Below are 26,082 nucleotides of genomic sequence, written 5' to 3'. Positions count from 1 at the left end.
AAGTATATTGTTTTATGTTATCTGCGCTTCTACTTAGATTTTTTTTGAAGGGTGATAAACGCACCAGCCTGCACCCATGTGTTCTGCCAGATGAATTTTTGTTCTCAAAGCTGTCACCTATGATATGTACAAATTCCACTTTCCATTTTTCACATCTCTCAGACCTTGTAAGTGCTTTGTATTTTCTCTGTGAAGGTTGCCAGGATATTGGCATGGCAATAGTAGGGAATTTTACATGAAAACAAAAGAGCCGTGTGCATGGAGTCTATACAGAGGCACATAGTCACTGCAGCTGTGGACTAGGTGAAACGCTGTGGTATGAAACCTCCATATTCTCCCCTAGAAGCAATGAATATAGGCATTTCTCACAAAATTAGAATATCATCAAAATGTTAATTTATTTCAGTTCTTCAATACAAAAAGTGAAACTCATATATAATATAGAGTCATTACAAGCACAGTGTTTATTTCTGTTAATGTTGATGATTATGGCTTACCGCCAATAAAAACACAAAAGTCATTATCTCAGTAAATTAGAATAATTAACAAAAAACACCTGCAAAGGCTTCCTATGCATTTAAAAAGGTCCCTTAGTCTGTTTCAGTAGGCTCCACAATCATGGGGAAGACTGCTGACTTGACAGATGTCCAGAAGGCAGTCATTGACACAATCCACAAGAGGGTAAGCCACAAAAGGTCATTGCTAAAGAAGCTGGTTGTTCACAGAGTGCTGTATCCAAGCATATTAATGGATAGTTGAGTTGGAAGGAAAAACTGGTAGAAAAAGGTGCACAAGCAACCGGGATAACCGCAGCCTTGAAAGGATTGTTAAGAAAAGGCGATTCAAAAATTTGGGGTAGATTCACAAGGAGTGGACTGCTGCTGTAGTTATTTCTTCAAGAGCCACCACACAGACATATCCAGGACATGGGCTACAAGTGTCGCATTCCTTGTGTCAAGCCACTCATGACCAATAGACAACGCCAGAAGCGTCTTACCTGGGCCAAGGAGTAAAAAGACTGTTTCTCAGTGGTCCAAGGTGTTGTTTTCAGATGAAAGTAAATTTTGCATTTCATTTGGAAATCAAGGTCCCAGAGTCTGGAGGAAGAGTGGAGAGGCCACAATCCAAGCTGCTTGAGGTCTAGTGTGAAGTTTCCACAATCAGTGATGGTTTGGGGAGCCATGTCATCTGCTGGTGTAGGTCCACTGTGTTTTATCAAGACCAAAGTCAGCGCAGCCGTCTACCAGGAAATTTTAGAGCACTTCATGCTTCCCTCTGCCGACAAGCTTTTTGGAGATGGAGATTTCATTCTCCAGCAGGATTTGGCACCTGTCCACACTGCCAAAAGTACCAATACCTGGTTTTCAAACAACAGTATCACTGTGCTTGATTGGCCAGCAAATTCGCCTGACCTTGTATTGTCAAGAGGAAGATGAGAGACACCAGACCCAACAATGCAGACGAGCTGAAGGCTACTATCAAAGCAACCTGGGCTTCCATAACACCTCAGCAGTGCCACAGGCTGATCGCCTCCATGCCACGCCGCATTGATGCAGTAATTGATGCAAAAGGAGCCCTGACCAAGTACTGAGTGCATTTACTGAACAAACATTTCAGTAGGCCAAAGTTTCAGATTTTAAAATCATTTTTCAAGTTGGTGTTATAAAGTATTCTAATTTACTGAGATAATGACTTTTGTGTTTTCATTGGCTGTAAGTCATAATCATCAACATTAACAGAAATAAACACTTGAAATGGATCACTCTGTCTGTAATGACTCTATATAATATATGAGCTTCACATTTTGTATTGAAGAACTGAAATAAATTACGTAACTTTTTGATGATATTCTAATTTTGTGAGAAGCGTCTCTATATCTGTCATCTAAGAAAACATGCTATGATGTCTTTTTTGTCAGACCCATACAGAGTTGAACTGAAGAAGGAAGCCCTGTATGCCTCCATATGAAAATAAAGGTATACAAACATACAAAAGGGTGGCATAGACATATGTAGATGTATGATGACTTCATACTATATAGAGTTGTGTACATGAGCCTCAGACTCTGTTCAGACAACGTTTCCTTGAAGCAGTTACATCCACTGCTGGGTGAGACCGAAGTCACAACTCAATGTAAGTCTATGAGAGCCAGAACGAGGATCCCATAGACTTACATAGAGAGCTGTGATTGTTACCTCTGACTTCCGGTCAGTCAGGAGCTGTGGTCACAAGATGGCGGTGCGGGACCGGAGCGACGCCAGGAAGAGTTGAAGACTCTGAAGTTGAATGTATAATACTAGAGTCAGGGAATTTACATTAGTGGCATTTTTCTCTATAGGCTTCAATAATAAACCTAAAAAGCGCACATAAAAAATTGAGCTGAATTAAAGCACCACTCCAGCATATTTTTAATCTCAGTGCTGGAGTGGTGCTTTAATTCAGCTCAATTTTTTATGTGCGCTTTTTAGGTTTATTATTGAAGCCTATAGAGAAAAATGCACCAAAAATACCCAGTTGATCAGCGTCTTTAAGCGCACAGTGGGCGTGAGTTTTCATGAAATTACATCTACTTTCTTAAACTGTTAAGCGCAGCACGAATAAAAGCGCGTAAAAAAGGCAGCGATTACGCTACGTGGAAACGTGACCTTAGCAATGGAATTAATATTTGTTTTTTTGTGATTGTACAAAACAACATTTCGATACCATCTATCTATTAATTTTTACCATAAGAATTGTATATGTATGGTATTGTGCTGGACACCATGCACCCCCTCTCCAGTACAGGCCACTTCATTTCCCCTAACTTTTGATCCCACATTTTCTTGTCAGACATCCCTTCCATGTCTTTGTTTCATCTCTCCAGTACCAGTTAATCTGTGTATGGTGGAGAAGTTTGGGGGGAGGGGGTATTATCATTGGCACAGAGGGGCTGGCGGTGTTACTATGGAGATGAGCCATAAGATGGGTGTGGGATTAGTGTCCATCTGTCATTATGCCTGACCCCTCCTAACAGGCCAGCATCACATTAGAGCCCACGTTGCTGGCACACAGGCGCACATACTTGCACGCACACATTTCGCTCTCATCTGCACTAAATAATCTTCCCGAGGACATGTTGCAGATGGGACCTCATCTCCTGCCGGCTCCGTCTAATCAAGACCGAGATGAGTCATTTTATTAAGAGCTGTAAATAAACCTACAGAAAATTAATCACTAATGGCTTTGATTTGGGATTATTCCTGTGCACAAAGAATAGATTTCTTTCATCGGGTTTACAAAATGAGTCATAGTGAGGGACGGGACTGGAAACTATGGAGACAATGGGCACGTCATCTGACATTCACAGTAATGGCAGGAATCACACATGAAAGTTTTTTGATTTTTAACACAAAGCAAAAACATCAATCCAGCAGGAAGAAGAAGTATCAACCTTTCCTTTATGTTTTCTATTCCTTTTAAATGCATTTCTGGCTTTTGGGCCAAAAATCTGTATCAAGAAAATGCCTGTGTAATCCCAGCCTTAGAGAACTCTTTCAGCATTTTTTTTTGCTTTCTGTGCCATGTTTATTTTATTGTACAGATAGCTCACTGACCCTATTATAATTAATGTGCCTTTTAACACTTCTTTTATTATTTTTGGTTGTCTGAAAAATTCCCCTAAATAATGTCCTACTTTGATTTATGTTGCCGAACAAAGTCACCTATTGAAGTGAATGGGTCCATGAAAACAACTCGTGCTGTTCGAGTATAGTGATGAGCGAGCATGTTCGCTACTGCTCAGTGCTCGCCCGAGCATCTCACTGCTCGAGATGCTCGGCGCTCGCCAAGTATTTCCGGGGTTGCTCGGCGGGTGCTCGGGTCCTCTCCGTGCATGTTTGGCGCTCTTTAGAGCATCAATCAACATGCAGGGATTGCCTGCCACTCACTGTAATGCCGTAGCCATGTTGGTTGTGGCATTACAGTGATTGGCTGGCCGCATAGCGTCATCAGGTCTATATCAGACCTGGCACCGCCATGCTCGTCACAGTCACTCCAGATCAGACAGTGTAGGGAGAGGTGCTGCTGAGCTAGAGAGTGATTTGCTTGTGTATTAGGTAGTGTAGTGAGAAAAACCGTACATTAGGCTATGTGCCCACGATGCAGAAATGCTCAGGATTTTTTCCTGAGCGTTTCTGCATCTCCCTGGCAGAAAAAACGCATGTGGATTGCACATGTGTTTTTCCTGCCAGGGACATGCGGATGTGAAGCGTTCTTCACATGCATTTCCGCATGCGGGTTGACAAGCGCTTTCCAAGCGATTTTAGCATCACTTGGAAAGTGTTGTCAACTTGGTCACACTATATAAATCCATGCAACCGGCATGGATTTATATAGTGTGACCTTAAAGAATGTTTAAAAATTAAAAAATAAATCTATACTTACCTTCCGATGGCCCCCGCAGTCTTGCTTCGCTCCGTCCTCCCTTGCCGGCAGCTCGCGGTACACTGCACTGAAGGACCTGCCGTCACATGACTATGACATCAGCGCAGGTCTTTCAGTCCACCGCGATCTGACGGCAAGGGAGGACAAGCGCAGTGGGGGCCATCAGAAGGTAAATATGATGTTTATTTTTTATTTATTTATTTTTTTTACAGGTTCTATGCTACCCGGGTCCGGAGGAGAGTCTCCTTTCCTCCACACCCGGGTACCATCCGCACATTGAAATGCTTGGATTCTGCATGTACATATGCAGTGATGCGGAATCCAAGCGTTCCAATGAAAGTCAATAGCGGCGAAAACGCAGCGCTTCCACAAAATAATTGGTAGTGCTGCGTTTTTTTCCGCAATGATAACCCGCAGCGGAAATTTCCGCAGCATGTGCACAGCTAATGCGGATTGTCATTGCGGAACATGGCAGGCCTTCTACCATGTGTTTTTTAAGCGTTTCTGCAGCATTTTTGCCGCTCCGGAAACGCTTAAAAAACGCATCGTGGGCACACAGCCTTACACATATCCATCTTAACAAACAGTCCTTTTGAGGACTAACTAATCCATCTGCAGAGATATCAGGCAGGCAGTGTATATAGGCAGGCAGGCAGGGTATATAGGCAGGCGGTGTATATAGCAGACTGCAGTGCATATAGCACAAGAGGCTCCATTCCAATTCTGCCTTCTGCTGCTGTTAGATATTTCTATACAAAGGCCCAGGTCTCAGGGGCCAGGAATACTTTTCTTTGGATCTTAATCCTCATTATTTGCTTAAAGAGCAATCCAGAGAACACCGTTTTTCTGCGCCATTTGCTTGTTGGCACTGCAGAATACAGCCAGGTCCTTTCGATATTACAGCGCTAAAAATCCAGCTATTTAAAACTCTGTTTTCTCCATCAAACAGATCACATATACGTTGCCAGAAAATATTGCCATTTCTGGCCTCCATTAAAAATGTCCTTTAGTGTGTCAGTGAAGCAATTCACATCAGTTTGCTGTTCAAACTACTTACCTACGGGCCAGGTATTTAAAACTCTGTTTTCTCCATCACACGGATCACATATAAGTTCGCTCTAAACTCAGTCATTTGTAGTGAGCGTGGAAGATACTGTCCTCCATTTAAAATGAGCAAGGCACATGGCAAGGGACGGGGAACTGGACGTGATGGTAATGGTGCATGCAGAGGCCGAGGACAAGGCCGTGGGCAAGCTGAAATTGTGCCACAACAAACACCCACATCTTCTCGCCTGACCTTCCTGTCCCAATTTCTAGGGGACCGCAGCACACCACTATTGAACCCAGAGCAGTATCAAAAGGTTGTTGGTTGGATAGTGGATAATGCTTCCAGTCACTTAGCCACCACCACCACCCTGTCTTCCACACGGTCAAGTCTCAGTAGCCTTGAGTCTGGACCGCATATTCCTCACCCTTATCCTCCTTCCTCCCACCATGCCGAGTGCCCAGCGACAACTGATCCCACACTTGGACACTCTGAAGAGCTGTTCACTTTTCCATTTATAGATTCGGGCGTCTCACCCGGTCCACTTGAAGCGGGGCAAGAGGAGATCGCGTGTAGTGATGCCCAAATATTTGAGCAGCCACGGTCACACGAAGGCGACGGTGGGAAAGTGTCACAAGAGGTGGACGATGATGAGACACAATTGCCAGAAAGTCAGAAGGAGTACCAGGGTGTGGAAGTGGAAGACGAGGTGGTGGATGATATTGTAACTGACCAACCTGGCAGGAGGACATGCAGAGCGAGGACAGCAGCACACAGGGGGAGGGAGGCAGAGCACCCCAACAAGCAGGAAGAAACAGGGTGGTGGCCGCAGACAAAGGGCAGGCAACCATTCCCCGTAACACCAACACGAATGAAGTTGCCAGTACAACTGTTAGGTCTTCCCGAGTCTGGTTGTTTTTTAAAGACTCTGCCGATAACCCCAAAAAGGCCATTTGCACCACCTACCAGGCCAGCATCAGCAGGGGTGGCAAAACGACCAGCCTGACCACCACCAGCATGATCAAGCACATGGCAGCAAAGCACCTGACTTTGTGGGCCGAACCCCAGGGTCCAGGAACAGTGTCTGCAGGTGGCACCATTGCTTCTTCCGCTGTTGTGCATGCAAGCCAATCCCCTGTCCATGGTGCATGCGAAGATGCCTCCTGCCCTGCACCTATCGTTGCGCACTCTCAAGTAGCAGCATCAGGAAGCATGTCCTTGTCCCAGCGCAGTCCTTGGAACGCAACGCAAATATGCAGCCAACGTCCCACAGGCCAAACTACTAAATTCTCACATTTCACGACTGCTTGCGCTCGAAATGTTGCTTTTTAGGCTCGTGGAGACGGAAGCATTCCGCAACCTGATGGCGGCGGCCGTCCCTCGGTACTCGGTCCCCAGCCGCCACTATATCTCTCGGTGTGCCGTCCCCACATTACACAAGCACGTGTCCCAAAACATTAGCCGTGCACTCAACAACGCAGTTACCGGGAAAGTCCACCTAACCACAGACACGTGGAAAAGTGCTTGTGGGCAGGGACGGTACATCTCACTGACGGCACACTGGGTTAACATAGTGGAAGCCGGGACCCAGTCGGACCTTGGGATGGAACACGTCCTCCCGACGCCAAGGATTGCGGGCCCTAGGTCAATCAGGGTTGCTCCCAAGGTCTACAGCTCCTGCACCTCATCCTCCTCAGCCTCCTTCTCCTCTTCAGCCTCCATCTCCAAAATGAGCACATCAATCACAAGCTGGAAGCACTGCAGCCTTGCCTCGGCCAAGCGGCAACAGGCTGTGCTGAAGCTAATATGCTTAGGTGACAAACTGCACAATGCTGAAGAGTTGTGGACAGCTCTGAAAGAGCAGGCAGATCTGTGGCTCACACCGCTGAACCTACAGCCAGGCATGGTCGTGTGTGACAATGGCCGGAACCTGGTGGCGGCTCTGAGGCGAGGCGAGCTCACACACGTACTATGCCTGGCCCATGTGCTTAACCTCGTGGTTCAGCAGTTTCTCAAATCCTACCCGTAATTGCCGGATCTGCCGCCTGTGTGCCCATTTTAGAAAGTCAGCTACAGCTTCTGCTGCCCTTGCCGTGTTTCAGCAGCGTTTGCAGCTTCCGGCTCACAGACTGGTGTGTGATGTCCCCACACGTTGGAACTCTATACTGCAGATGTTGGGAAGGATTTGTGAGCAGAAGAGGGCAGTTGTTGAGTACCAGCATCAACAAGGCCGTCGGTATTCAGTTCAGACTCCACACATAAGACCTCAGGAGTGGACATGGATGTCAGACATATGTACCATCTTCCAAAACTTTGAGGACTCCACGAAGATGGTGAGCGGTGATGATGCCATAATTAGCGTCACCATCCCGCTTCTCTGTCTTCTGAAACGCTCTCTGCTCACAATCAAAGAGGATGCATTGCAGGAGAAGCGCGATCAGATGGAGCAAGGAACCATACAGGGTGATTACACACAGCCAAGCCTCATCTCATCCCAACGTGGATTGGGTGACAATGAGGAAGAGGAGGAGGAAGGACAAGAACTAGTTTCATGCACTATAGACGGTACTACCTGCACAGCTGTCATACTGTCTGTTCAACATGGATGGCCAGAGGACAGAGAGGAGGAGGAGGAGGAGAGCATGGTCAGTCATCCTCTTGGTGAGGACACAGACGTCTTGCCTGTTAGTAGTCTGGCATGCATGGCTGAGTTTTTGTTACCCTGCCTTTCCCATGACCCTCGCATTCTCAAAATTTTGGATGACAGTCATTACTGGTTGGTGACACTTCTAGACCCACGCTACAAGGAGAACTTTATATCTTTTATTCCTGAGGCTGACAGGTCTACAAAAATGGGGCTGTACCAGAAGGCCCTTGTTGCGTAACTATTAAAAAAATTCCCATCTGAAAACGCTGGCAGCAGAGGGCACACTTCGTTGGACAACCAAGGAGTACAGGCGAGAGAGACACAACTCCAATCCAGCAGAGGCAGGGGAACACTGTCAAAGTTCTGGGAGAGTTTTCTCAGACCCTCCCATCGCAAAGGCCCTTAGGCGCGGGGTACTCTCACAAGGAGTGCAAAGTTTTGGAAGATGCTGAGGGAGTACCTTGCTGACCGTACCAATGTCCTCCGTGATTCCTCTGTGCCTTATAATTATTGGGTATCCAAGCTGGATAGGTGGAATGAACTGGCTCTCTATGCCTTGGAGGTCCTGGGCTGCCCTACCGCCAGCGTTTTATCAGAGCGGGTTTTTAGTGCCGCTGGTGGAATTATAACTGATAAATGCATCCGCCTGTCAACTGAAAATGCTGACAGGCTGACTCTTATAAAAATGAACAAGGGCTGGATTGGGCCAGACTTCTCAACACCACCGAATGATAGCAGCGTAACATAAACTCAAATCCAGTGTCTTTTCTTGGGAGGTGTATTCCCATGCACCTTTTCACACCCAGACATGGGTATACGCTTCCTGATTTTGGCTATTTGCTCTTGTCCTCCTCCTTCTCCTCATCCTCCACCACCATATCACCAGGGTGACCGTGGTCTGTGATGCAACACCCACATAATTTTTTTAAAGGGTGTTTATGATGCCCATAAAAAAAAAAATTAATACAGTATGTTCATGTATACCGCTCAGGGGTAAATGTTTGTCAGCCCATATACTTAGTGCATGGGCATTATAAATATTGGAGGCCCGCTCCTTTCTAATGGGAACATTTTTTTATGAGGCTCTCCTCCACGTCTCTTCCAAGGGGCATTGAAGTGCCTCCAAATTTTTGGCAGCCCTTGCATTCACTGCATAGGCCAACACTATGGGAGACCCTCTCCTTTCTAATGGGAATTTGTCGTTACTGTGGCCCTGCTCTATGTGTCTTTATATTCTTAGTGGGGTTTTTCCTAAAATTGGTCAGCCGTTGGACTCACTGCATACCTTATAACTGTATAGCAGACTCTCTCCTTTCTAATGGGAATTTGTCGTTACTGTGGCCCTGCTCTATGTGTCTTTAAATTCTTAGTGGGGCTTTTCCTAAAATTGTTCAGCCGTTGGACTCACTGCATACCCTATAACTGTATAGCAGACCCTCTCCTTTCTAATGAGAACATGTCGTACTTGTTACTGTGGCCCTGCTCTGTGTGTCTTTAAATTCTTAGTGGGGTTTTTCCTAAAATTGGTCAGCCGTTGGACTCACTGCATACCCTGTAACTGTAAAGCAGACTCTCTCCTTTCTAATGGGAATATGTCGTTACTGTGGCCCTGCTCTTTGTGTCTTTAAATTCTTAGTGGGGTTTTTCCTAAATTTGGTCAGCCTTTGGACTCACTGCATACCTTATAACTGTATAGCAGACTCTCTCCTTTCTAATGGGAATTTGTTGTTACTGTGGCCCTGCTCTATGTGTCTTTAAATTCTTAGTGGGGTTTTTCCTAAAATTGGTCAGCCGTTGTACTCACTGCATACCCTATAACTGTATGGCAGACTCTCTCCTTTCTAATGGGAATTTGTCGTTACTGTGGCCCTGCTCTATATGTCTTTAAATTCTTAGTGGGGTTTTTCCCAAATTTTGGCAGCCCTTGCAGTCACAGCATGGGCATTACCACTATAGGAGACCCGCTCCTTTATAATGGGAACATTTTTTTACTGAGACCCTCCTCTATGTCTCTTCAAAGGGGTATTGGGTTGCGTCCAAATTTTTGGCAGCCATTGCAGTCACTGGATACGCAATAACAGTATAAGAAACCCACTTGTTAATAATGGGAGCAACAAAGCATAGCCGGCTGATGGCTCTCTAACAATAGCGAGGGCCGACTGCTGGCCTTTTAAGAATAGTAAGGGCCGTCTGATGGCCCTATAAAAATAGGCTTTATGACTTTCAGAGTCCCTCCATCATAAATAAAACAGGATGTGTCTGATGAAGTGTCACACACCACATTGCCAGATAAGGTTGTAAAATGTTAAAATTACATTTTCCGGTGAATGCATTTATATTAAAAAATAACGTAAAAAAATCAAAACAATAGGATCTTTCTTTAGTATAAAAAACAGCGTCACCAATTTAACCTCAATGTAATCACATTGTTCAGCTCCTGCACCTCCTCCTCCATCTCTGAAATGACCACATCAGTCACAAGCTGACAGCACTGCAGCACTGCCTTGGCCAAGTGGCAGCAGGCTGTGCTAAAGATAACATGCTTAATGCTTAATTGACAAACGGCCCAGCGCTGCAGAGTTGTTGAAAGCTGTAACACAGCAGCCTGATCTGTGGCTCTCACCGCTGAACATACAGCCAGGCATGGTCGTGTGTGACAATGGGCGGAACCTGGTGACGGAGAAATGTCACCCAGAGAAGATACGGTTTCCCTCTATGCCAGTCCTTTCACCGAGCTAACTCTCCTCAAAAAAAAGCTGTGGACTGGCTCCATACCGTCCCTGACCACATTCACCTGTCCACGTGTTTGTGGGTAGGCGGTCCTTCCCAGTAAGTGCACTGGAGAGGGCATGGGTAATGTTGTGGGACCCGTGCTTGTGGAAGGCGAAGACAATACCGGGAAAAATAATGGCGACTGGGGACCGAGTATGGATACCCGGCTGCCGCCGGCATGAGGTTATGAAAAGCTTCTGCCTCTATGAGCCTAAAAGGCCATATTTCAAGTGAAAGCAGCTTTAGAGGACTTCCTGGGAGAAATGACAGCTGGGTAGATATGGTTTCCCAAGTCCTTTCACCAAGCTAAAGAATATGGCTGTGGTGAAATACAACTCGGCAAAAAAAGCTGTGGACTGGCTCCGTACCGTCCCTGGCCACATTCACCTGTCTACGTGTTTGTGGTTAGGCGGTCCTTCCCAGTAAGTACACTGGGGAGGGCACTGGTTATCTTGTGGGACCCGTGCTTGTGGAAGGCGGAGACGACACCGGGAGAAACAGTGGCAGCTGGACCGAGTATGGACACCCGGCCGCTGCCGGCATGAGGTTATGAAAAGCTTCCGCCTCCACGAGCCTAAAAGGCCACATTTCAAGTGCAAGCAGCTGTCAAAAAATTGGCAGTAAAGTATTACAGCCTGTGGGTGGGTGGGTGGCTGGCTGCATACTTGCGCTTGCATTCCATGGAATGGGGTAGGGACAACTGAACGCTGCACTGGGACAAGGACGTAGACGGTGATTGTTGTTAGTCTGCAACGACAGGTGCATGGTGGGAGGCATCTTCGCATGCGCCAAGGATCACTTATGATGCGCACACTTTTAGGCAGTGACCTGGGAGTCAGAGATGCTGCCAGAGGTCTTCCCCATGCTGTTCCCATGTCTTTTCAGCACTGTATGCATGTGTCTGATGATGTGTCACACACCACATGACCAGATAAGGTTGTAAAATTTTAAAATGACATTTCCCAGTGAATGCATTTGTCACGGTTGAAAGCAATGCAAAAGTGAAAAAACGCATCAAAAACGCTACGTGTGAACATAGCCCAAGGTGTGGAGGAGTATTTTTGGTTTTGGTTATTTATTTTGCCTTATGTACAAGTCATTACCCTGGAAAGAATGTTTCTTAATATATTTCCCAGGCAAATTGCCTCTTCAGAGAAAAAGAGGACTTGTACTCTATAGCGCCACCTATTGGAAGTAGCAATCCTACAAGTCACAATCATCCCTTTAATGAGTCGTGCAATATGACTTAGGATAAAAGCCAAATCAGAATCTCAATTTGCAGACATGGTGTTTCGGGTTGTTGGCCCTCGTCAGTGCAAAGTATCAGAACTGATTTGGCTAGGTGAGAGGCTCTGGACTGAGGTCTAAGGGGTAGCGTTTCTCCTTATGGAGAGTGACACACCAGCTCTGGCACGTCAAGGTAAGGAGGCTTATTCGCCGTGCAATGCTCCTCTGGGAAATTTAATATGCAAATTGCCTCTTCAGAGAAAAAGAGGACTTGTACTCTATAGCGCCACCTATTGGAAGTAGCAATCCTACAAGTCACAATATACCCTTTAACGAGTCGTGCAATATGACTTAGGATAAAAGCCAAATCAGAATCTCAACTTGCAGACATGGTGTTTCGGGCTGTTGGCCCTCGTCAGTCCAAAGTATGAGAACTGATTTGGCTAAGTGAGAGGCTCTGGACTGAGGTTTAAGGTTAGCGTTTCTCCTTATGGAGAGTGACACACCAGCTCTGGCAAGTCAGGGTAAGGAGGCTTATTCGCCATGCAATGCTTCCTTTTCCCAGGAAAATCCATTTTGGTTTTGTTTTTGTATGTTTTATTGTGAGTCCGTAAAAGTGGAGTAATACTCTGACAACGTTGTTGACTGCAGTGATCTGGGAGTCAGAAATCTTCCAGGGGTCTTCCCCATGCTGTCCCCATGTCATTTGAGCACTGTTCCCATCGATTTGGGCAATTTTTAGGCCCTCTGCAGACCGCTGGGGGGAGTCGTCTGAAAAATGCTCGAGTTTCCCATAGACTTACATTGGGCTCGTTGCTCGGGTCGAGCACCCGAGTATTCCAATTTGCTCGACCTGAGCAACGAGTACCCGAGCAATTTAGTGCTCGCTCATCACTATTCGAGTATTGTGTAGTTCTTTTTTTTTGCACACAATAAAAACAGATGACACTCTCCTTGTAAGTGACACATGGACCAAAAATGGAACTAGAACATTGAAAACAAAAAAGGGAATATTTTTCACATATGTGAAAAAAAATTGGCACATAAAATCAGCATCAGGGTGTATTGATTTCAAGTAAAAATAGTGACAAAAACTATATAAATCTTAAAACAATATTAGTTATTACAAATACTGAAAAGATTAGTGCATTTTGGTGCACTTTTTGGGGTCCCGAGTTTCATTTTCCCAGAATCAACATGCTCTAACAGTTGTTTTTTTTTCATGCATTTTCCTATAAGTTTAGAAAGGAATCTGCATTTAACAATGCATGTACAGTATGTATAAAAAAAAGCCGCAAAAAATACTTGTAAAAAACATGAATATCATAAAAATAAAAAAAAGAAACCTGTGCTTGAAAGTAGCCTAAAGGTATGTTAACACTGTGCCTTTCTCCAGCGATCACAAACATCCATTTTTCAAGCAGAAGACGCTTTTCTAGCATTTTTTTTTGTTTCCTAATCGCTATTTTAATATTTCTTTCAGAGTTTTTTGGAGCTTTTTTTTCAGCGGTTTTGGGTGTCTTTTTACTGGCTTTTTCTGGATGTTTTTATAAATCTTATTTACTAATGAAGATGAATAAAGCTGACAAAACGCTCAAAAAGATGCACTGGGTTCTTCTGGGTGTATTCTTAACCTTCCCATTAACTAGTAGTGTAATTATTGAGCATCTTGGTGGAAAATGGTAGAAGAATGTACTTGTCACTTCTTTTAAATGCTTAATGTCTTTGAAAGCCTGAAGCTTTTAAAAGAAGCTCAAAGGCATAAACATGCGAACAGCAAGTCGTTTTGACATAAAAATGAATAGGTTAATTTTCTTGACTGTTTTTTTTTTTCAGCTCTTTTTCTAGCAAATTCCACTCAAAAAATGGAGGAAGAAAACACAACGAGTGATTCATTAAGATTAGTGCAGCGCTTCTTGGAGTACACTGACCTGATTCATTAAACGGCGTGCATTGCATGGATCTAATCAGGTGCATCAGACACTCAGCGTGCGTCGGAGGGTCGGTGTACATTTCTGTAGTGGTGTAACTTAGAATTTGATGGGCGGACATGACCACACCCCGTCCTGCCCATGCATATTGGCGTAGTTGGCAGGAACTGGTGAATAAACACCAAAAGCCGCAATATTTTTGCGCAATAAGTCCAAAAATATTGCGAGTTCTTAAGGTGTGTTCGCCAGATTTCTGCTGTAAGCAGCTTAATGAATCGGCCCCACAGTGTGAACATGATATTGTTAGGCTGAACTCACATGTCTGTATTATGCTCAGACTGCAGTACCCGGTCCGACCGTAGGCCTCCTGACTTGATCAATTACATGCTCAATTTAAAGGGAGTTTCTAGGTTTTATTATAAATTGTCTAATCACCTAAAATCCAAAGATATTAAGTCAAGCACACACCTGTCTATGGGTTGTGTCTGATATTTCAGGTCATCTTCATTAATGTGAACACAGTCCAAAAATCTCACACAACCTTTGAATAGGTAATATGTTGTTTTTGGCCAATAGTAGACCCTTGTCTAATCCTGTAAAACCCATTTAACAACAGAATCTTCTTATTTTGTATGCTGCTTAAAGGGAACCTGTCACGTCCTAGCTGCCCTTTAGACTGCCCCATAGCGATGTTAGTGATGCAATGTACATCACTAACAAGCTGTTTTCATGAAAATTGGTGCAGCTATAATGATTTTATAACGTTTAATATACTTAGATCCTACCTGCTCGTTCAGTCATAGGGGCGTGCTTGCCATATTCAGTCATGGGCAGGCGCAGCATTCACTCACTGCTGGCGCCGCCCATGTATTTGAATCCTGCTCCCGGCAAGCGCTGGTATTGTGGGGCGCAGGCGCACTTGTATATGTTCAACCGCCTGCGCATTGAGGCAGTGTGATTACCAGCTTCACTGCGCAGGTGCGGGGAACATAGCATGTCATAGCGCATGCGCAGTGCAGCTGTGAACTACACAGCTTCAATGCGCATGCGCTATGACGCGCTATGTTCCTGGCAAGAAGAACCCTTTGCAATCGTAATCCTAAAGCAGCATAATGTAAGGGCCGAGATCCTGATTCCAGCGATGTGTCACTTACTGGGCCGCTTTCTGTAGTTTCAATAAAATCTCTTGTTATATCAACAGGAGATTATCACTAGAGGACTAGTTAACCTGCTGCCATGTAGTCCTACTTATTTGTGTGCTTTGTATAACCCCACCCCCACATCTGATTGGCAGCTTTCTGCCTATGCACAGTGTACGCAGAAAGCTGTCAATCAGTTGTGTGGTGTTATACAGAGCTCTGCATTCAGAGAACTGATAGATCTGGGGCAGATAAAACAGGGATTTTATCAAAACTGCATCTAGCAGCCCATTAAGTGACACATCAGTGCAATCGGGATCTCGTCTCTACCTTATGCTGCTGTAACATGGGTGGTAGCCGTGGGCGAGGTACTCGTCTTCCATGCCCGGCACGCTACATGAAAATGGGGATCCTGACTGGGAGTGTGGACTTTGGCTATCTCGGCGATTCACCTCTGCAGACCGCATGGTGCCATTGTACTTAGCTGGCCAGTACCAGGTGTTACGGAGTTAATTGAGGGAGACCACAGTTCAAAAATAAACTTCTTTTTACTGATGAATAACTTAGCAGGAACTATGTACAGCAGATACTAGGTATATGTCACGCAAGGTGTGGGAGAGACTTAGTGCAACACAAAGGGAAGAGGGGAAGGGAGCCCAGACTCTAGGGAAAGGGGAAAAGTGGAGACCTCCTAAGTTGATCTAGCGTCACCCTGTCTCCCCTAACGTCCCTGTATTGGCTCTTCACCAATCGCTGCACGCGTGCCTCGCCCTGTCTTTCCCTGGCGTATGGCTAAAGCTAGGGAAGGGAAGAGATAAGCACTAGTTGATCTCCACTAAACACTAAAGACAACAAGGGGGGACAAACAGGGAAATTAGCTTTGCTTTAGACGAATCCCGACAAATGCGCACATATTCTCAAGTTCCAGAGAGGACGAAGTACTGCTCTGCTAAAGCCATCACAAGTAGTAATGAATATCGCCGGCAACTCCCTCTGAAACACAGCAGGTATTTATACAGACAGGAAGGGTGTTAATTAGTAAACACATCCAATCACACAGCATATTTGAATCTACATACAGGAATAACCACAAATGCCTGGAATCCACATGGATAGTTCAAAAGTTCAATACACATATATAACAAGATCATATGAAAAAATGCGTGTATGTACGAACCCTCTCTAATAATGTGAAAATATCGCCACAAAAACTGCAGTAAATTAATGCACTTCATCTTTATTGAAAAAGTTACTTAAGAACAACACACAGTTAAAAAATAAGAGAAACCACCAAATGGCACCATGACCCATATAACCATAAATACCCCATATTATCCCAGCAGTAACTCACAATATAATGAAAGCCCATTGAACTTAGGCCCTAATGCTATACATATGGGAGTATAACTTTGCCAAAATTACCATAAGTAACCCATATTGTCCCCACAGTGGCTCACAACCTTGTTAGGCCCCTTTAAAATGGGCCACAATACTATACATGTGAGAGCACAAAAACAGCACCTAATAAAGGGGACAACATACACAGATCAATAGTGCACACTATACCTGCTGTGGGCCAGGGGATGTCAGATACCCTACGTACGTTTCGGCTTCCGCTGCCTTCTTCTGGGGTACTCACCAATCGCCGCATGCGTGCCTCACCCTGTCTTTCCCTGATGTATGGCTAGGGAAGGGAGGAGATGAGCACTAGTTGATCTCCACTAAACACTAAAGACAACAAGGGTGGACAAACAGGGGAATTAGCTTAGCTTTAGATGAATCCCAACAAATGCGCACACGTCCTCAAGCTCCAGAGAGGACGAAGTACTGCTCTGCTAAAGCCTTCACAAGTAGTAATGAATATCGCCGGCAACTCCCTCTGAAACACAGCAGGTATTTATACACCCAGGAAGGGTGTTAATTAGCCAGAGGGAGGTAGCCGCTGGGTCCTAGAGACAGTCAGCCTCTAAGAAGATGTCTGTAATGCCAAACGTAGAGATCTCCTGCAACCAACTGCAGGGAGACTGTCTGTCACCTCTGACACACCTGTGACAGTATACATCTTCATGGATGTTTCTTAAGTAACATGGGATATCACCACATACATTTTCTTCAATTCTGGAGTCACTCTGTTTTTCTTCGTTACTTCTTCCTTCTCCCTCTCTATCTCTGTTCTGACACTGGATTGCTGCTCCCTTTCTCTTTCAGTTGTCTATTCTCTGCAGAGTCTTACTATCTGCCTCACTCGTTTTCCACTTGCCACAGGGACACCCGCTACATGCAGTCCTGCTAACTAGCCAGACCTGAGGTCTGCTGCAAGCTGGGCCCAATCTCCTCTTCTACCCGGAAGTCTTCCCCTGTCTTTTCACATAGCCCCTCCCATACTGGGCTAGTTCCAACTATTAACTCTGTCGGTACCTACTCACTAACGTTTGCTGGGCAGAACACCGCTTCATCACATTACAATGCAGAACAGTAAATGTGCAAAACAATGCATTATATCAACACAGATTCTTCAAGGGGTGTGGACAGTATGTCCACCTCCTTACACTGCTCTCAGATGGAGTACCAAAAACTTGATGGTAGATTCCCTTTAAGCACCATACCAAGACTGCCAGAAACTGGACAGACTTTGCATAAACATCCACCCTTTTGAGGTTCAATCCACAGGAGTGCAGAATCAGGACTGTACTCTCTCGCATGCAAATATTTCGAAGTGTATCCTCCCCTCCGCCTACCATGTGCCAGTTATATCTCCTTATGCATCAGAGAGGTATTTTGGTCCCCCAGACACAAAGGTCTCCCATTTCCAATTCATCTGTTACATCTGAACCCGTTATCTCAGCCACACCCTTGCGCACATTAAATTAGTTGAATATGCAATTTTGAGCTTGCCTTGTTTAAAGGCTACCCCATCTGAGAGCACTATCATTTTGTTTACTGGGTGCAGCAGTTGAGGCACCAGGCTCTCCATGTACATTGTCTATTGACAGTGAGATGCTTATCAGAAGAGTGGCATGGTTAGACCAGTGCTTACTGGTGCTGTAGTCCAGCAGTGATAATCTCCTGGTGATAAAACATTAATTGTAAGTAAACAACAGCACACAGCCTGAAAAGTGACACATCCCTGAATTCAGTGTTTTAACCCGTACATCATGCTGTCTTCAGATTACATATCAAAAACCTGCTGACAGATTCCCTTTAAAGGGATCCTGTCAAGTAAATTTACCCCTATAATGTATTATCAGCGTTTTACCAGGCTTATAATATTTTTAAGGATGCTTTTATTACAACTAATTGTAAGTGCAGTGTGTGTGAAAAATACTGTTCAATCTTGGCTCCCTTCAACCCAAACTAGTCCGGGAGCGCTGTCACACTTCCCTGCAGGTCACTAGTATCACGCCCACGGCAGCGTGATTGACATATCAGCGTGTGCAAAAAAGTTGGATGACAATTAGAGGATTTTACATATGCTTGCATGAACCCAATCTTACAGACACCACCCTATGACTACGTTTACATGAGCGTATACAACAGTTGTCTGATTTTTATCTAGAAAAAAACAAACGATTTTAGTTATTTGTATTGTCATCCATATGTCATTTGTTTTTATACAACAGTTTTCTATGTTAAAGAACTGCAATGTGTCCATAAAAATCAGATCATGATCTGTATGGAATTCTATTTTTCATGCGTACCCATAGACATGAATTAGTTCAGTTTCACAGAATGCAGAAGGGAATAGTGCATGTTGTGATTTTTTTCACTTACTCAGTCTGAATGAAAAAAAGGTTATCTGGACAGCCCTAGTGAATAACATTGGTCCTACTGCTGTCAAGCTTTTCAAGGGCTGCACTGGTACTGAAAATATTGTTGTGTGAACTTAGGCTAAGGGTTGGGTCACACGACTGCTTTCTACACATCTGAGAAAAACGATCCGATTATTCTGATCAGACTAATCAGAGTAGCATCGTTTTTTCTCGGACGTGAAGAGAAAAAAAAAAGGTTTCTCCATTCTGTCAGTCCATGAAAATCGGAAGTCATCTGAGTGCGGTCCAGTTTTTTTCACAGACCCATAGACTTGCATTGACAAATTTGATCTGACACTCGGATCACAATTGGATACAGTGGTGTGAAAAAGTGTTTGACCTCTTCCTGATTTCTTATTCTTTTGCATGTTTGTAACACTTAAATGTTTCAGATCATAAAACAAATTTAAATATAAGACAAAGATAACACAAGTAACCACAAAATGCAGTTTTTAAATGAAGGTATTTATTATTAAGGGAAAAGAAATCCAAACCTACAGGGCCCTGTGTGAAAAAGTGATTGCCCCCTAAACCTAATAACTGGTTGGGCCACCCTTAGCTGGAACAACTGCAATCAAGTATTTATAACTGGCAATGAGTCTTTTACAATGCTCTGGAGGAATTTTGGCCAATCATCTTTGCAAAACTGTTGTCATTCAGCCACATTCTAGGGTTTCCGAGTATGAACTGCCTTTTTAAGGTCATTCCACAGCATCTCAATCTAATTAAGGTCAAGACTTTGACTTTTCTTAAGCCAGTCAGAGGTGGACTTGCAGGTGTGTTTTGGATCATTTTCCTGCTGCATAACCCCAGTGCACTTCAGTTTGAGGTCACTAACAGATGGCCAGTCATTCTCCTTCAGGATTTTTTGGTAGACAGAATTCATGGTTCCATTTACCACAGCAAGTCTTTCAGGACCTGAAGAAGCAAAACAGCCGCAAACCATCACACTACCACCACCATATTTTACTGTTGGTATGATGTTCCTTTTCTGAAACGCTGTGTTACTTCTAAACCAGATGTTATGGAACATACACCTTCCAAAAAGTTAAACTTTTGTCTCGTCAGTCCACATAGTGTTCTCCCAAAAGATGTTTTCTGGAAAAACTGAGACAAGCCTTTGTTCTATTTGCTCAGCAGTGTTTTTTGTCTTGGATCTCTGCATGCATGCCATTTTTGTTGCACAGTCTCTTTCTTATGGTGGAGTCATGAACCTTAATTGAGGCTAGTGAGGCCTGCAGTTTTTTGGATGTTGTTGTGAAGTCTTTTGTGACCTCTTGGATGAGTCGTCGCTGCACTCTTGCAGTGATTTTAATCGGCTGGCCACTCCTGGGAAGGTTCACCACTGTTCCATTTATTCGCGATTTGTGGATAATGGTTCTCACTGTGGTTTGATTGAGTCCCCATGCTTTGGAAATGGCTTTAGAACCTTTTCCAGACTTATAGATCTTAATTACTTTGTTTCTCATTTGTTCCTGAATTTCTTTGGATCGCAGCATGATGTCTAGCTTTTGAGGATCTTTTGGTCTACTTCACTTTGTCAAGCAGGTCCTATTTAAGTGATTTCTTGATTGAAAACAGGTGTGGCAGTAATCAGGCCTGTGCATGTCAGATTCCCAAAGATGTGATAAACCTCAGTTAATTTATGTTTTAAGGGGGGATGGGGGCAATCACTTTCTCACACAGAGCCCTGTAGGTTTGGATTTCTTCTTCCCTTAATAATAAAGACATTCATTTAAAAACTGCATTTTGTGTTTACTTGTGCTATTTTTTTTCTAATGTTTTTTAATTTGTTTTGTGATCTGAAACATTTAAGTGTGACAAACATGCAAAAGAATAAGAAATCAGGAAGGGGGCAGACACTTCTTCACACCACTGTATGTCTCCGATTATTTCTGTGGACCAAGTAGAAGAACAAAAATCGGACATGTGCACAACCCCAGAGAATATGTTAGTGCGATCCGTCAAAACCACGGATAGCACTTGTATGAGAAAATCAGTTGTGTGCAAGAGCACAGCTGTAATAAAGTCATCATTAAAAATGGATATTAGGTGTCGGATAAATTGCTCCTAATGACTATGTAATGTTCTAGTGCTGCCATTTTGGGCTATATTCTTCCCTATTATAGTAAGATAAGATAAGATAAGATATACTTTATTTATCCCGTAGGAAATAGTGTGTATAGGCAGAAGGTGTATTTTTTCACATGTGGTTTTTGAAATAATTTTGCCTGTTCTGAAATTCTCCAGTGTAATGTCTATTATATGTGCTTATTATTAGTTTCCTGTATGTGAGTCCATCTGGATTCTCAAAATATGATCATGGCCTGTACTGAAGCTGCTGTTATCTCTAAAGTACATGGCTCCATCTACAGGCTTTTAGGTAGTACTGCATCTTAATAATTACATTTTTTACAAATCTATCCATACCCATTTTAAGTTTTAATTTACTACTGTTAACAGCGAAGAATTAATGAATGTATTCTAATCTATAGAGCTATACTAGGCACTATTATGTTTTTTCACTAAAATGCGTATAGATCTGTGCTTGTACTCATATTTAGTATAAAGTATCGAATCTATTGTTTCTGCAATACATAATAATGGAATTATTAATTTGGTTAACTCGACTACCATGAGGAATTTATACATTTTAGGAGGACTCCAACTATGACGTGGTGATGTCTCTAGATGAACACGTAAAATCATGGCTCCTACTACACTGGTGCCATCACCAATTTTGCAGGAAACTTTCATTCATGACATAGACATTTGTCCATCAGTGTCTCACATGGGGTCATTGTTATACACATAAGGAAAGGTTTCCAGACATTGAATCGTTGCTTCCTAACATCTCTGCTTGCGTTTAGGTTAGAGGTTATGGGTAACACTAAAAGCAAGTAATAAATCCATAAAGCAGCTGCATCTTCCCCGTCCCTGGGAGACCTGTCCTACTGACCCCGCACACAGAGAGAAGAAGCATTGAGCGCATATCCTTTGTTACTCTAATGGGCTGTATGTCACACAAAGTCACTCAAAGCCTCAGTCAGGATTTTCCCTGTAGCTTCTCTTCTGGTGAGATCATAAATGATAATCCATTTCACAACCTTGACTTATTGAACCACTATCTCCTACAAGGTATAACAAGCGATAACAGATGTAGAGAGAATAAACCACTGTCTCTCCAAAGGATAAACAAATGAATTTACTGTGGCTGTCTATCATACATCTAAGGGGATACAGTAGGTCTGTATAGAAAAATATAAAGAATTTTTTTAAATAAAAATATGTTGTTGTAGGCCAAGCAGCACAGAAAATATTATACTGTTAGGCCACAATGAAGAATGAGCAAGATTTGATCACATTTGTAAAATTCTTGCTTCTATCTCCCATTTGTCCTTACCATTCTATGATTACATTATTAAAGGGAATCTGTCACCAGGTTTTTGCTGCCTAATCTGAGAGCAGCATAATATAGAGATTCTGATGATTCCAGTGATGTGTCATTTACTAGGCTTCTTGTTGTAGTTTTGATAAAATAAACCTGCTGCCGTGTAGTCCTCCATATTCATGATGTCTGTATAACCCTGCCCCCCACCACTGATTGGAAGCTTTCTGCCTATGCACAGTATACACAGAAAGCTGCCAATCAGTTTGTGTGGGTGGGGTTATACGGAGCTCAGCATTCAGAGAACTGGTAGATCTGCAACAGATAAAACAGTGATTTCATCAAAACTTAAGCAAGCAGCCCAGTAAGTGTCATTTTGCTAGAATCAGGGTCTCTGCCCCTACATTATGCTGCTCTCAGATGGGGTAGCAAAAACCTGATGACAGATTCCATTTAAGGAATGTTGTCTCTTGCCATAAATATATCATTGTTTTACCTAGTGTAAGTGCTGATGTTCTCCTAAATCTGTCATTGCTTTTTTTTTGTTCCTGTGCCACTCCATTCCTGAGATAATGCCATTTCTTCACTGTATATAAATCTAGTCTTTAGTCAACTGGGCATGGTCTTCAAAAAGATTCCCATAGAGAGGAGCTGATGACCACACCCATTTGACTAAAAACACTGGATTTACATACAGGGGCGAGAGCGCAATTTCAGAAAAATGTCTGCCCCAATGATCACATCTTTATTTCTTATTATTTTTAGAATGCTCAAACACATGTACAATATATTCCACATATATTTGTACTTTATATGTAAAGGAGAGATCAAGTGAAAATTATCTGTGCTAATTAGATGAGAAAATTCTGCCTTGGTCACTTCTGCCATCTTAGAACACAAATGATTTCTAGAATGGTATTTTAGTCTTTTTGGCAACACTCGGAGATGTTTTACACTGGAAGTTTAATACATCAAAGGGCATCAGCTCAGTCACGATAATATTTATGACTTTTTATACACATGTGGCCAAAGGTTACCCTACAATTTTTATTTAGTTTAAATGAAAATCAGGTGAGAGTTTTGAAAAAAACATGAGAGGAATACAGACCACAAGTAATGGAGAAAGCCTATGCACTTATACGTAATGCTAGATAGGTAAGACCCCACAGTGACCCCAACAGACGACGCAACAGAACAGCTCTTCTGCTCTTTGTAGTTAAGGCTCGTACAGGCCGCTGTAGATTGTCTCTTCTGAGAGAATCGGGCCGATCAGGCCACGTTCACACGTTCAGTATTTGGTCAGTATTTTACATCAGTATTTGTAAGCCAAAACCAGGAGTTAAACAATCAGAGGAAAAGTAGAATAGAAACACGTCACCACTTCTGTGTTTATCACCCACTCCTGGTTTTGGCTTACAAATGTACGTGTGAACGTGGCCTTATGCAAATGACACTCTAATCAATCTCTGATCACAGTTTCATCAGATTGTCAGCACAATCAGAACACACTGTGAGAAGATGGAGAACAAAATTTCTCCATCTTCTCCATTGTGTCAGTGTGCGGAAATTGGATTTCACTCAGATGTCACCTGAGTGCAGTCCAGTGATTTCAACGCACTCCCTAACTTGAATGGCGAGTGCGATCCGAATACCGGATCAAACTGGCACACGCAGTGATTTTTCCCTTGGGCAGTCTCTGTCCGAGTCAAAAGTCTGACATGTACACGGCCCCATAGACTAACATTGGTCCGAGTGCGATCTGATGTTTTGTCGGATCTCACTCGGGCTGATAATACTGTCGTCTGCACAAGCCCTTGAGCTGAGAAATTAGAGGAGTGAAACCATAAAGCCTTGCCTAAATATGTAATTATTTTACTTTAAAAAATATATAGCCCTGTCTTCCCAGTGTCAAAATCTAGTCTTCTTAGGCAACTGGGCGTTGTCCTCAAGAGGACTCCCTCATACAATAGTTCATGGCCACACCAACTTGCTTGAAAAGACTTGATTTATATACAGGGGGCTATATCTCAGTAATGGAGAGGTGCAAGAGCAAAAGGAAAACACCAGATTGGGGTGAACAGCGGCATTTACTAAAGGTAAAAAAATGTCAATTTTACGGAAAGTTCCAGGTCCTCGTAAAGTCTGCTAATGCTGGGTGAGCCATCTACGTCATATGCATATGTCTTCTTCTGGGGGGCTGAGTCTGGCTGATGTGGGGAACGTTAGAAGGGAGTATGTTTGCTTTTTTGCCTATAATGTTGCAGTGGCTGTTTGACATCTATAACTTCACCAATATAATTTTCTTACATTAATTGTTGCCATTAGAGAATTATTTTCACTCTATTTTCCCTTTGAAGTTTTAGTATTATAAGACAGAGGTTTCCCAATTCTATCAGATCAGAGGGGGCCAATTCTCGGCAGCCATGCCGATCAGCTGTGTGAAGGGGCAGCGGTGCTTCCATTGCTGCATATACCGGAGCACCATGCATTCAGTAATGGCTGGGGTGGGCTCTGCAGCCTTCTCCCATTCATGTGATTGGTGGTAGTGTAGGTCAGACCCCGACCGACCAATATGATATTGAGATGGCCAATGCCATACATTTCATAAAACTGAATAGCATGCCTTCCTTAATAATTGATACGTATGGTATAAATGATAAACCATGTTTCTGTGCTTTATCTTTAGGTCTTTTGGTGTGGTGCTTTGGGAACTCCTGACTGGTGAGATACCCTACAAAGATGTGGATTCGTCAGCTATTATTTGGGGTGTCGGCAGCAATAGTCTGCATCTTCCTGTACCTTCAAGTTGTCCTGATGGATTTAAGCTTCTGCTACGCCAGTGCTGGTTAGTGCTTGATATAAATAAATCCTAGTATTTAATTATTAATACAGAATATGATGTTTCTGAGATTATAACTAACATATGAATATTGCTCCCTCTATATATTGTGAAGGAACCTATCATCTTCTTATGTAGGGAAGCAATTCCATGTGATAACACATTCTTCCATACTCGAGGACATTCATTGTTACTCAGGGGTATTAATTAAGCTTTCTGCATTCATAACAATTACTACCAAAAAGACAAGATAGCGCCATCATGTGGCCTCCTTGTGTCCTGATGCAATGATCTAACAATTAAGGTTCCAAACAGAATCAATGTATTTCAAAAGAACAGCAAGAAGTTCTGCAGCATCTTCAAAAAGGGATGAATTTTATTGAAGTTCAAACATGTGCAATACACCACGTATCGACTCACTCATCTTCCTCAGGAGCACATATGAGTCCCTGATAATATTCATCACTTTTGGAAGATGCTGCTGAACTTTGCGCTGTTGTTACTGTTATGTTCTGCTACCAGAGCTAAGGAAAGAGAGGAAATCTGTCCCTACGATAGAACTCAGCTGAATCCCTACGATGTAACAGGGAACCTGATCCTGCGATCAGACCTGCTAAAGTCCTCAGCTAGTCTGTACGGAGACCTATAGATGTGGGGAAGGAATCCCTACAAGTACTAAGGATTGGGAGGAAAATGGGACACCTCCTAACAGAAATAGTAGCAGACAGACAAACAAACAAAATATATAGAACACTGAGGTCCGTAGACCAAGCAAACTAACAGAGTTAGATACAGAGCACAGGCTAGCTAGAAAGTAGTTATACAATGAAGTCCAGCAAAGCCAGAAGGGCGGAGCAGGATTA

General features: G+C 43.4%; 1 protein-coding gene across 5 annotated transcripts in view; it reads left to right on the top strand.

The window, feature by feature from the left end:
* Positions 1 to 26,082, top strand: part of MAP3K12 (mitogen-activated protein kinase kinase kinase 12) — a 226,305-nt gene that overhangs the window by 157,011 nt on the left and 43,212 nt on the right. For all 5 annotated transcript variants that reach the window (XR_012270379.1, XM_073662959.1, XM_073662962.1 and 2 more), the window contains exon 6: positions 25,067 to 25,225. Coding sequence is in view for 4 of the 5 variants with exons in the window: in XM_073662959.1 (XP_073519060.1) it covers positions 25,067 to 25,225 (159 nt within the window). In the remaining variant the exon portion in view is untranslated. The remainder of the gene's footprint in view (positions 1 to 25,066; positions 25,226 to 26,082) is intronic.

This window comes from Phyllobates terribilis, unplaced genomic scaffold, assembly GCF_046119375.1.
Source record: "Phyllobates terribilis strain yellow unplaced genomic scaffold, ASM4611937v1 Scaffold_2__4_contigs__length_985480577, whole genome shotgun sequence".
In the NCBI taxonomy this organism is placed as follows: domain Eukaryota; kingdom Metazoa; phylum Chordata; class Amphibia; order Anura; family Dendrobatidae; genus Phyllobates; species Phyllobates terribilis.
Note: the sequence above shows the minus strand (reverse complement) of the source record. Positions and strands in the feature narration are given on the sequence as shown.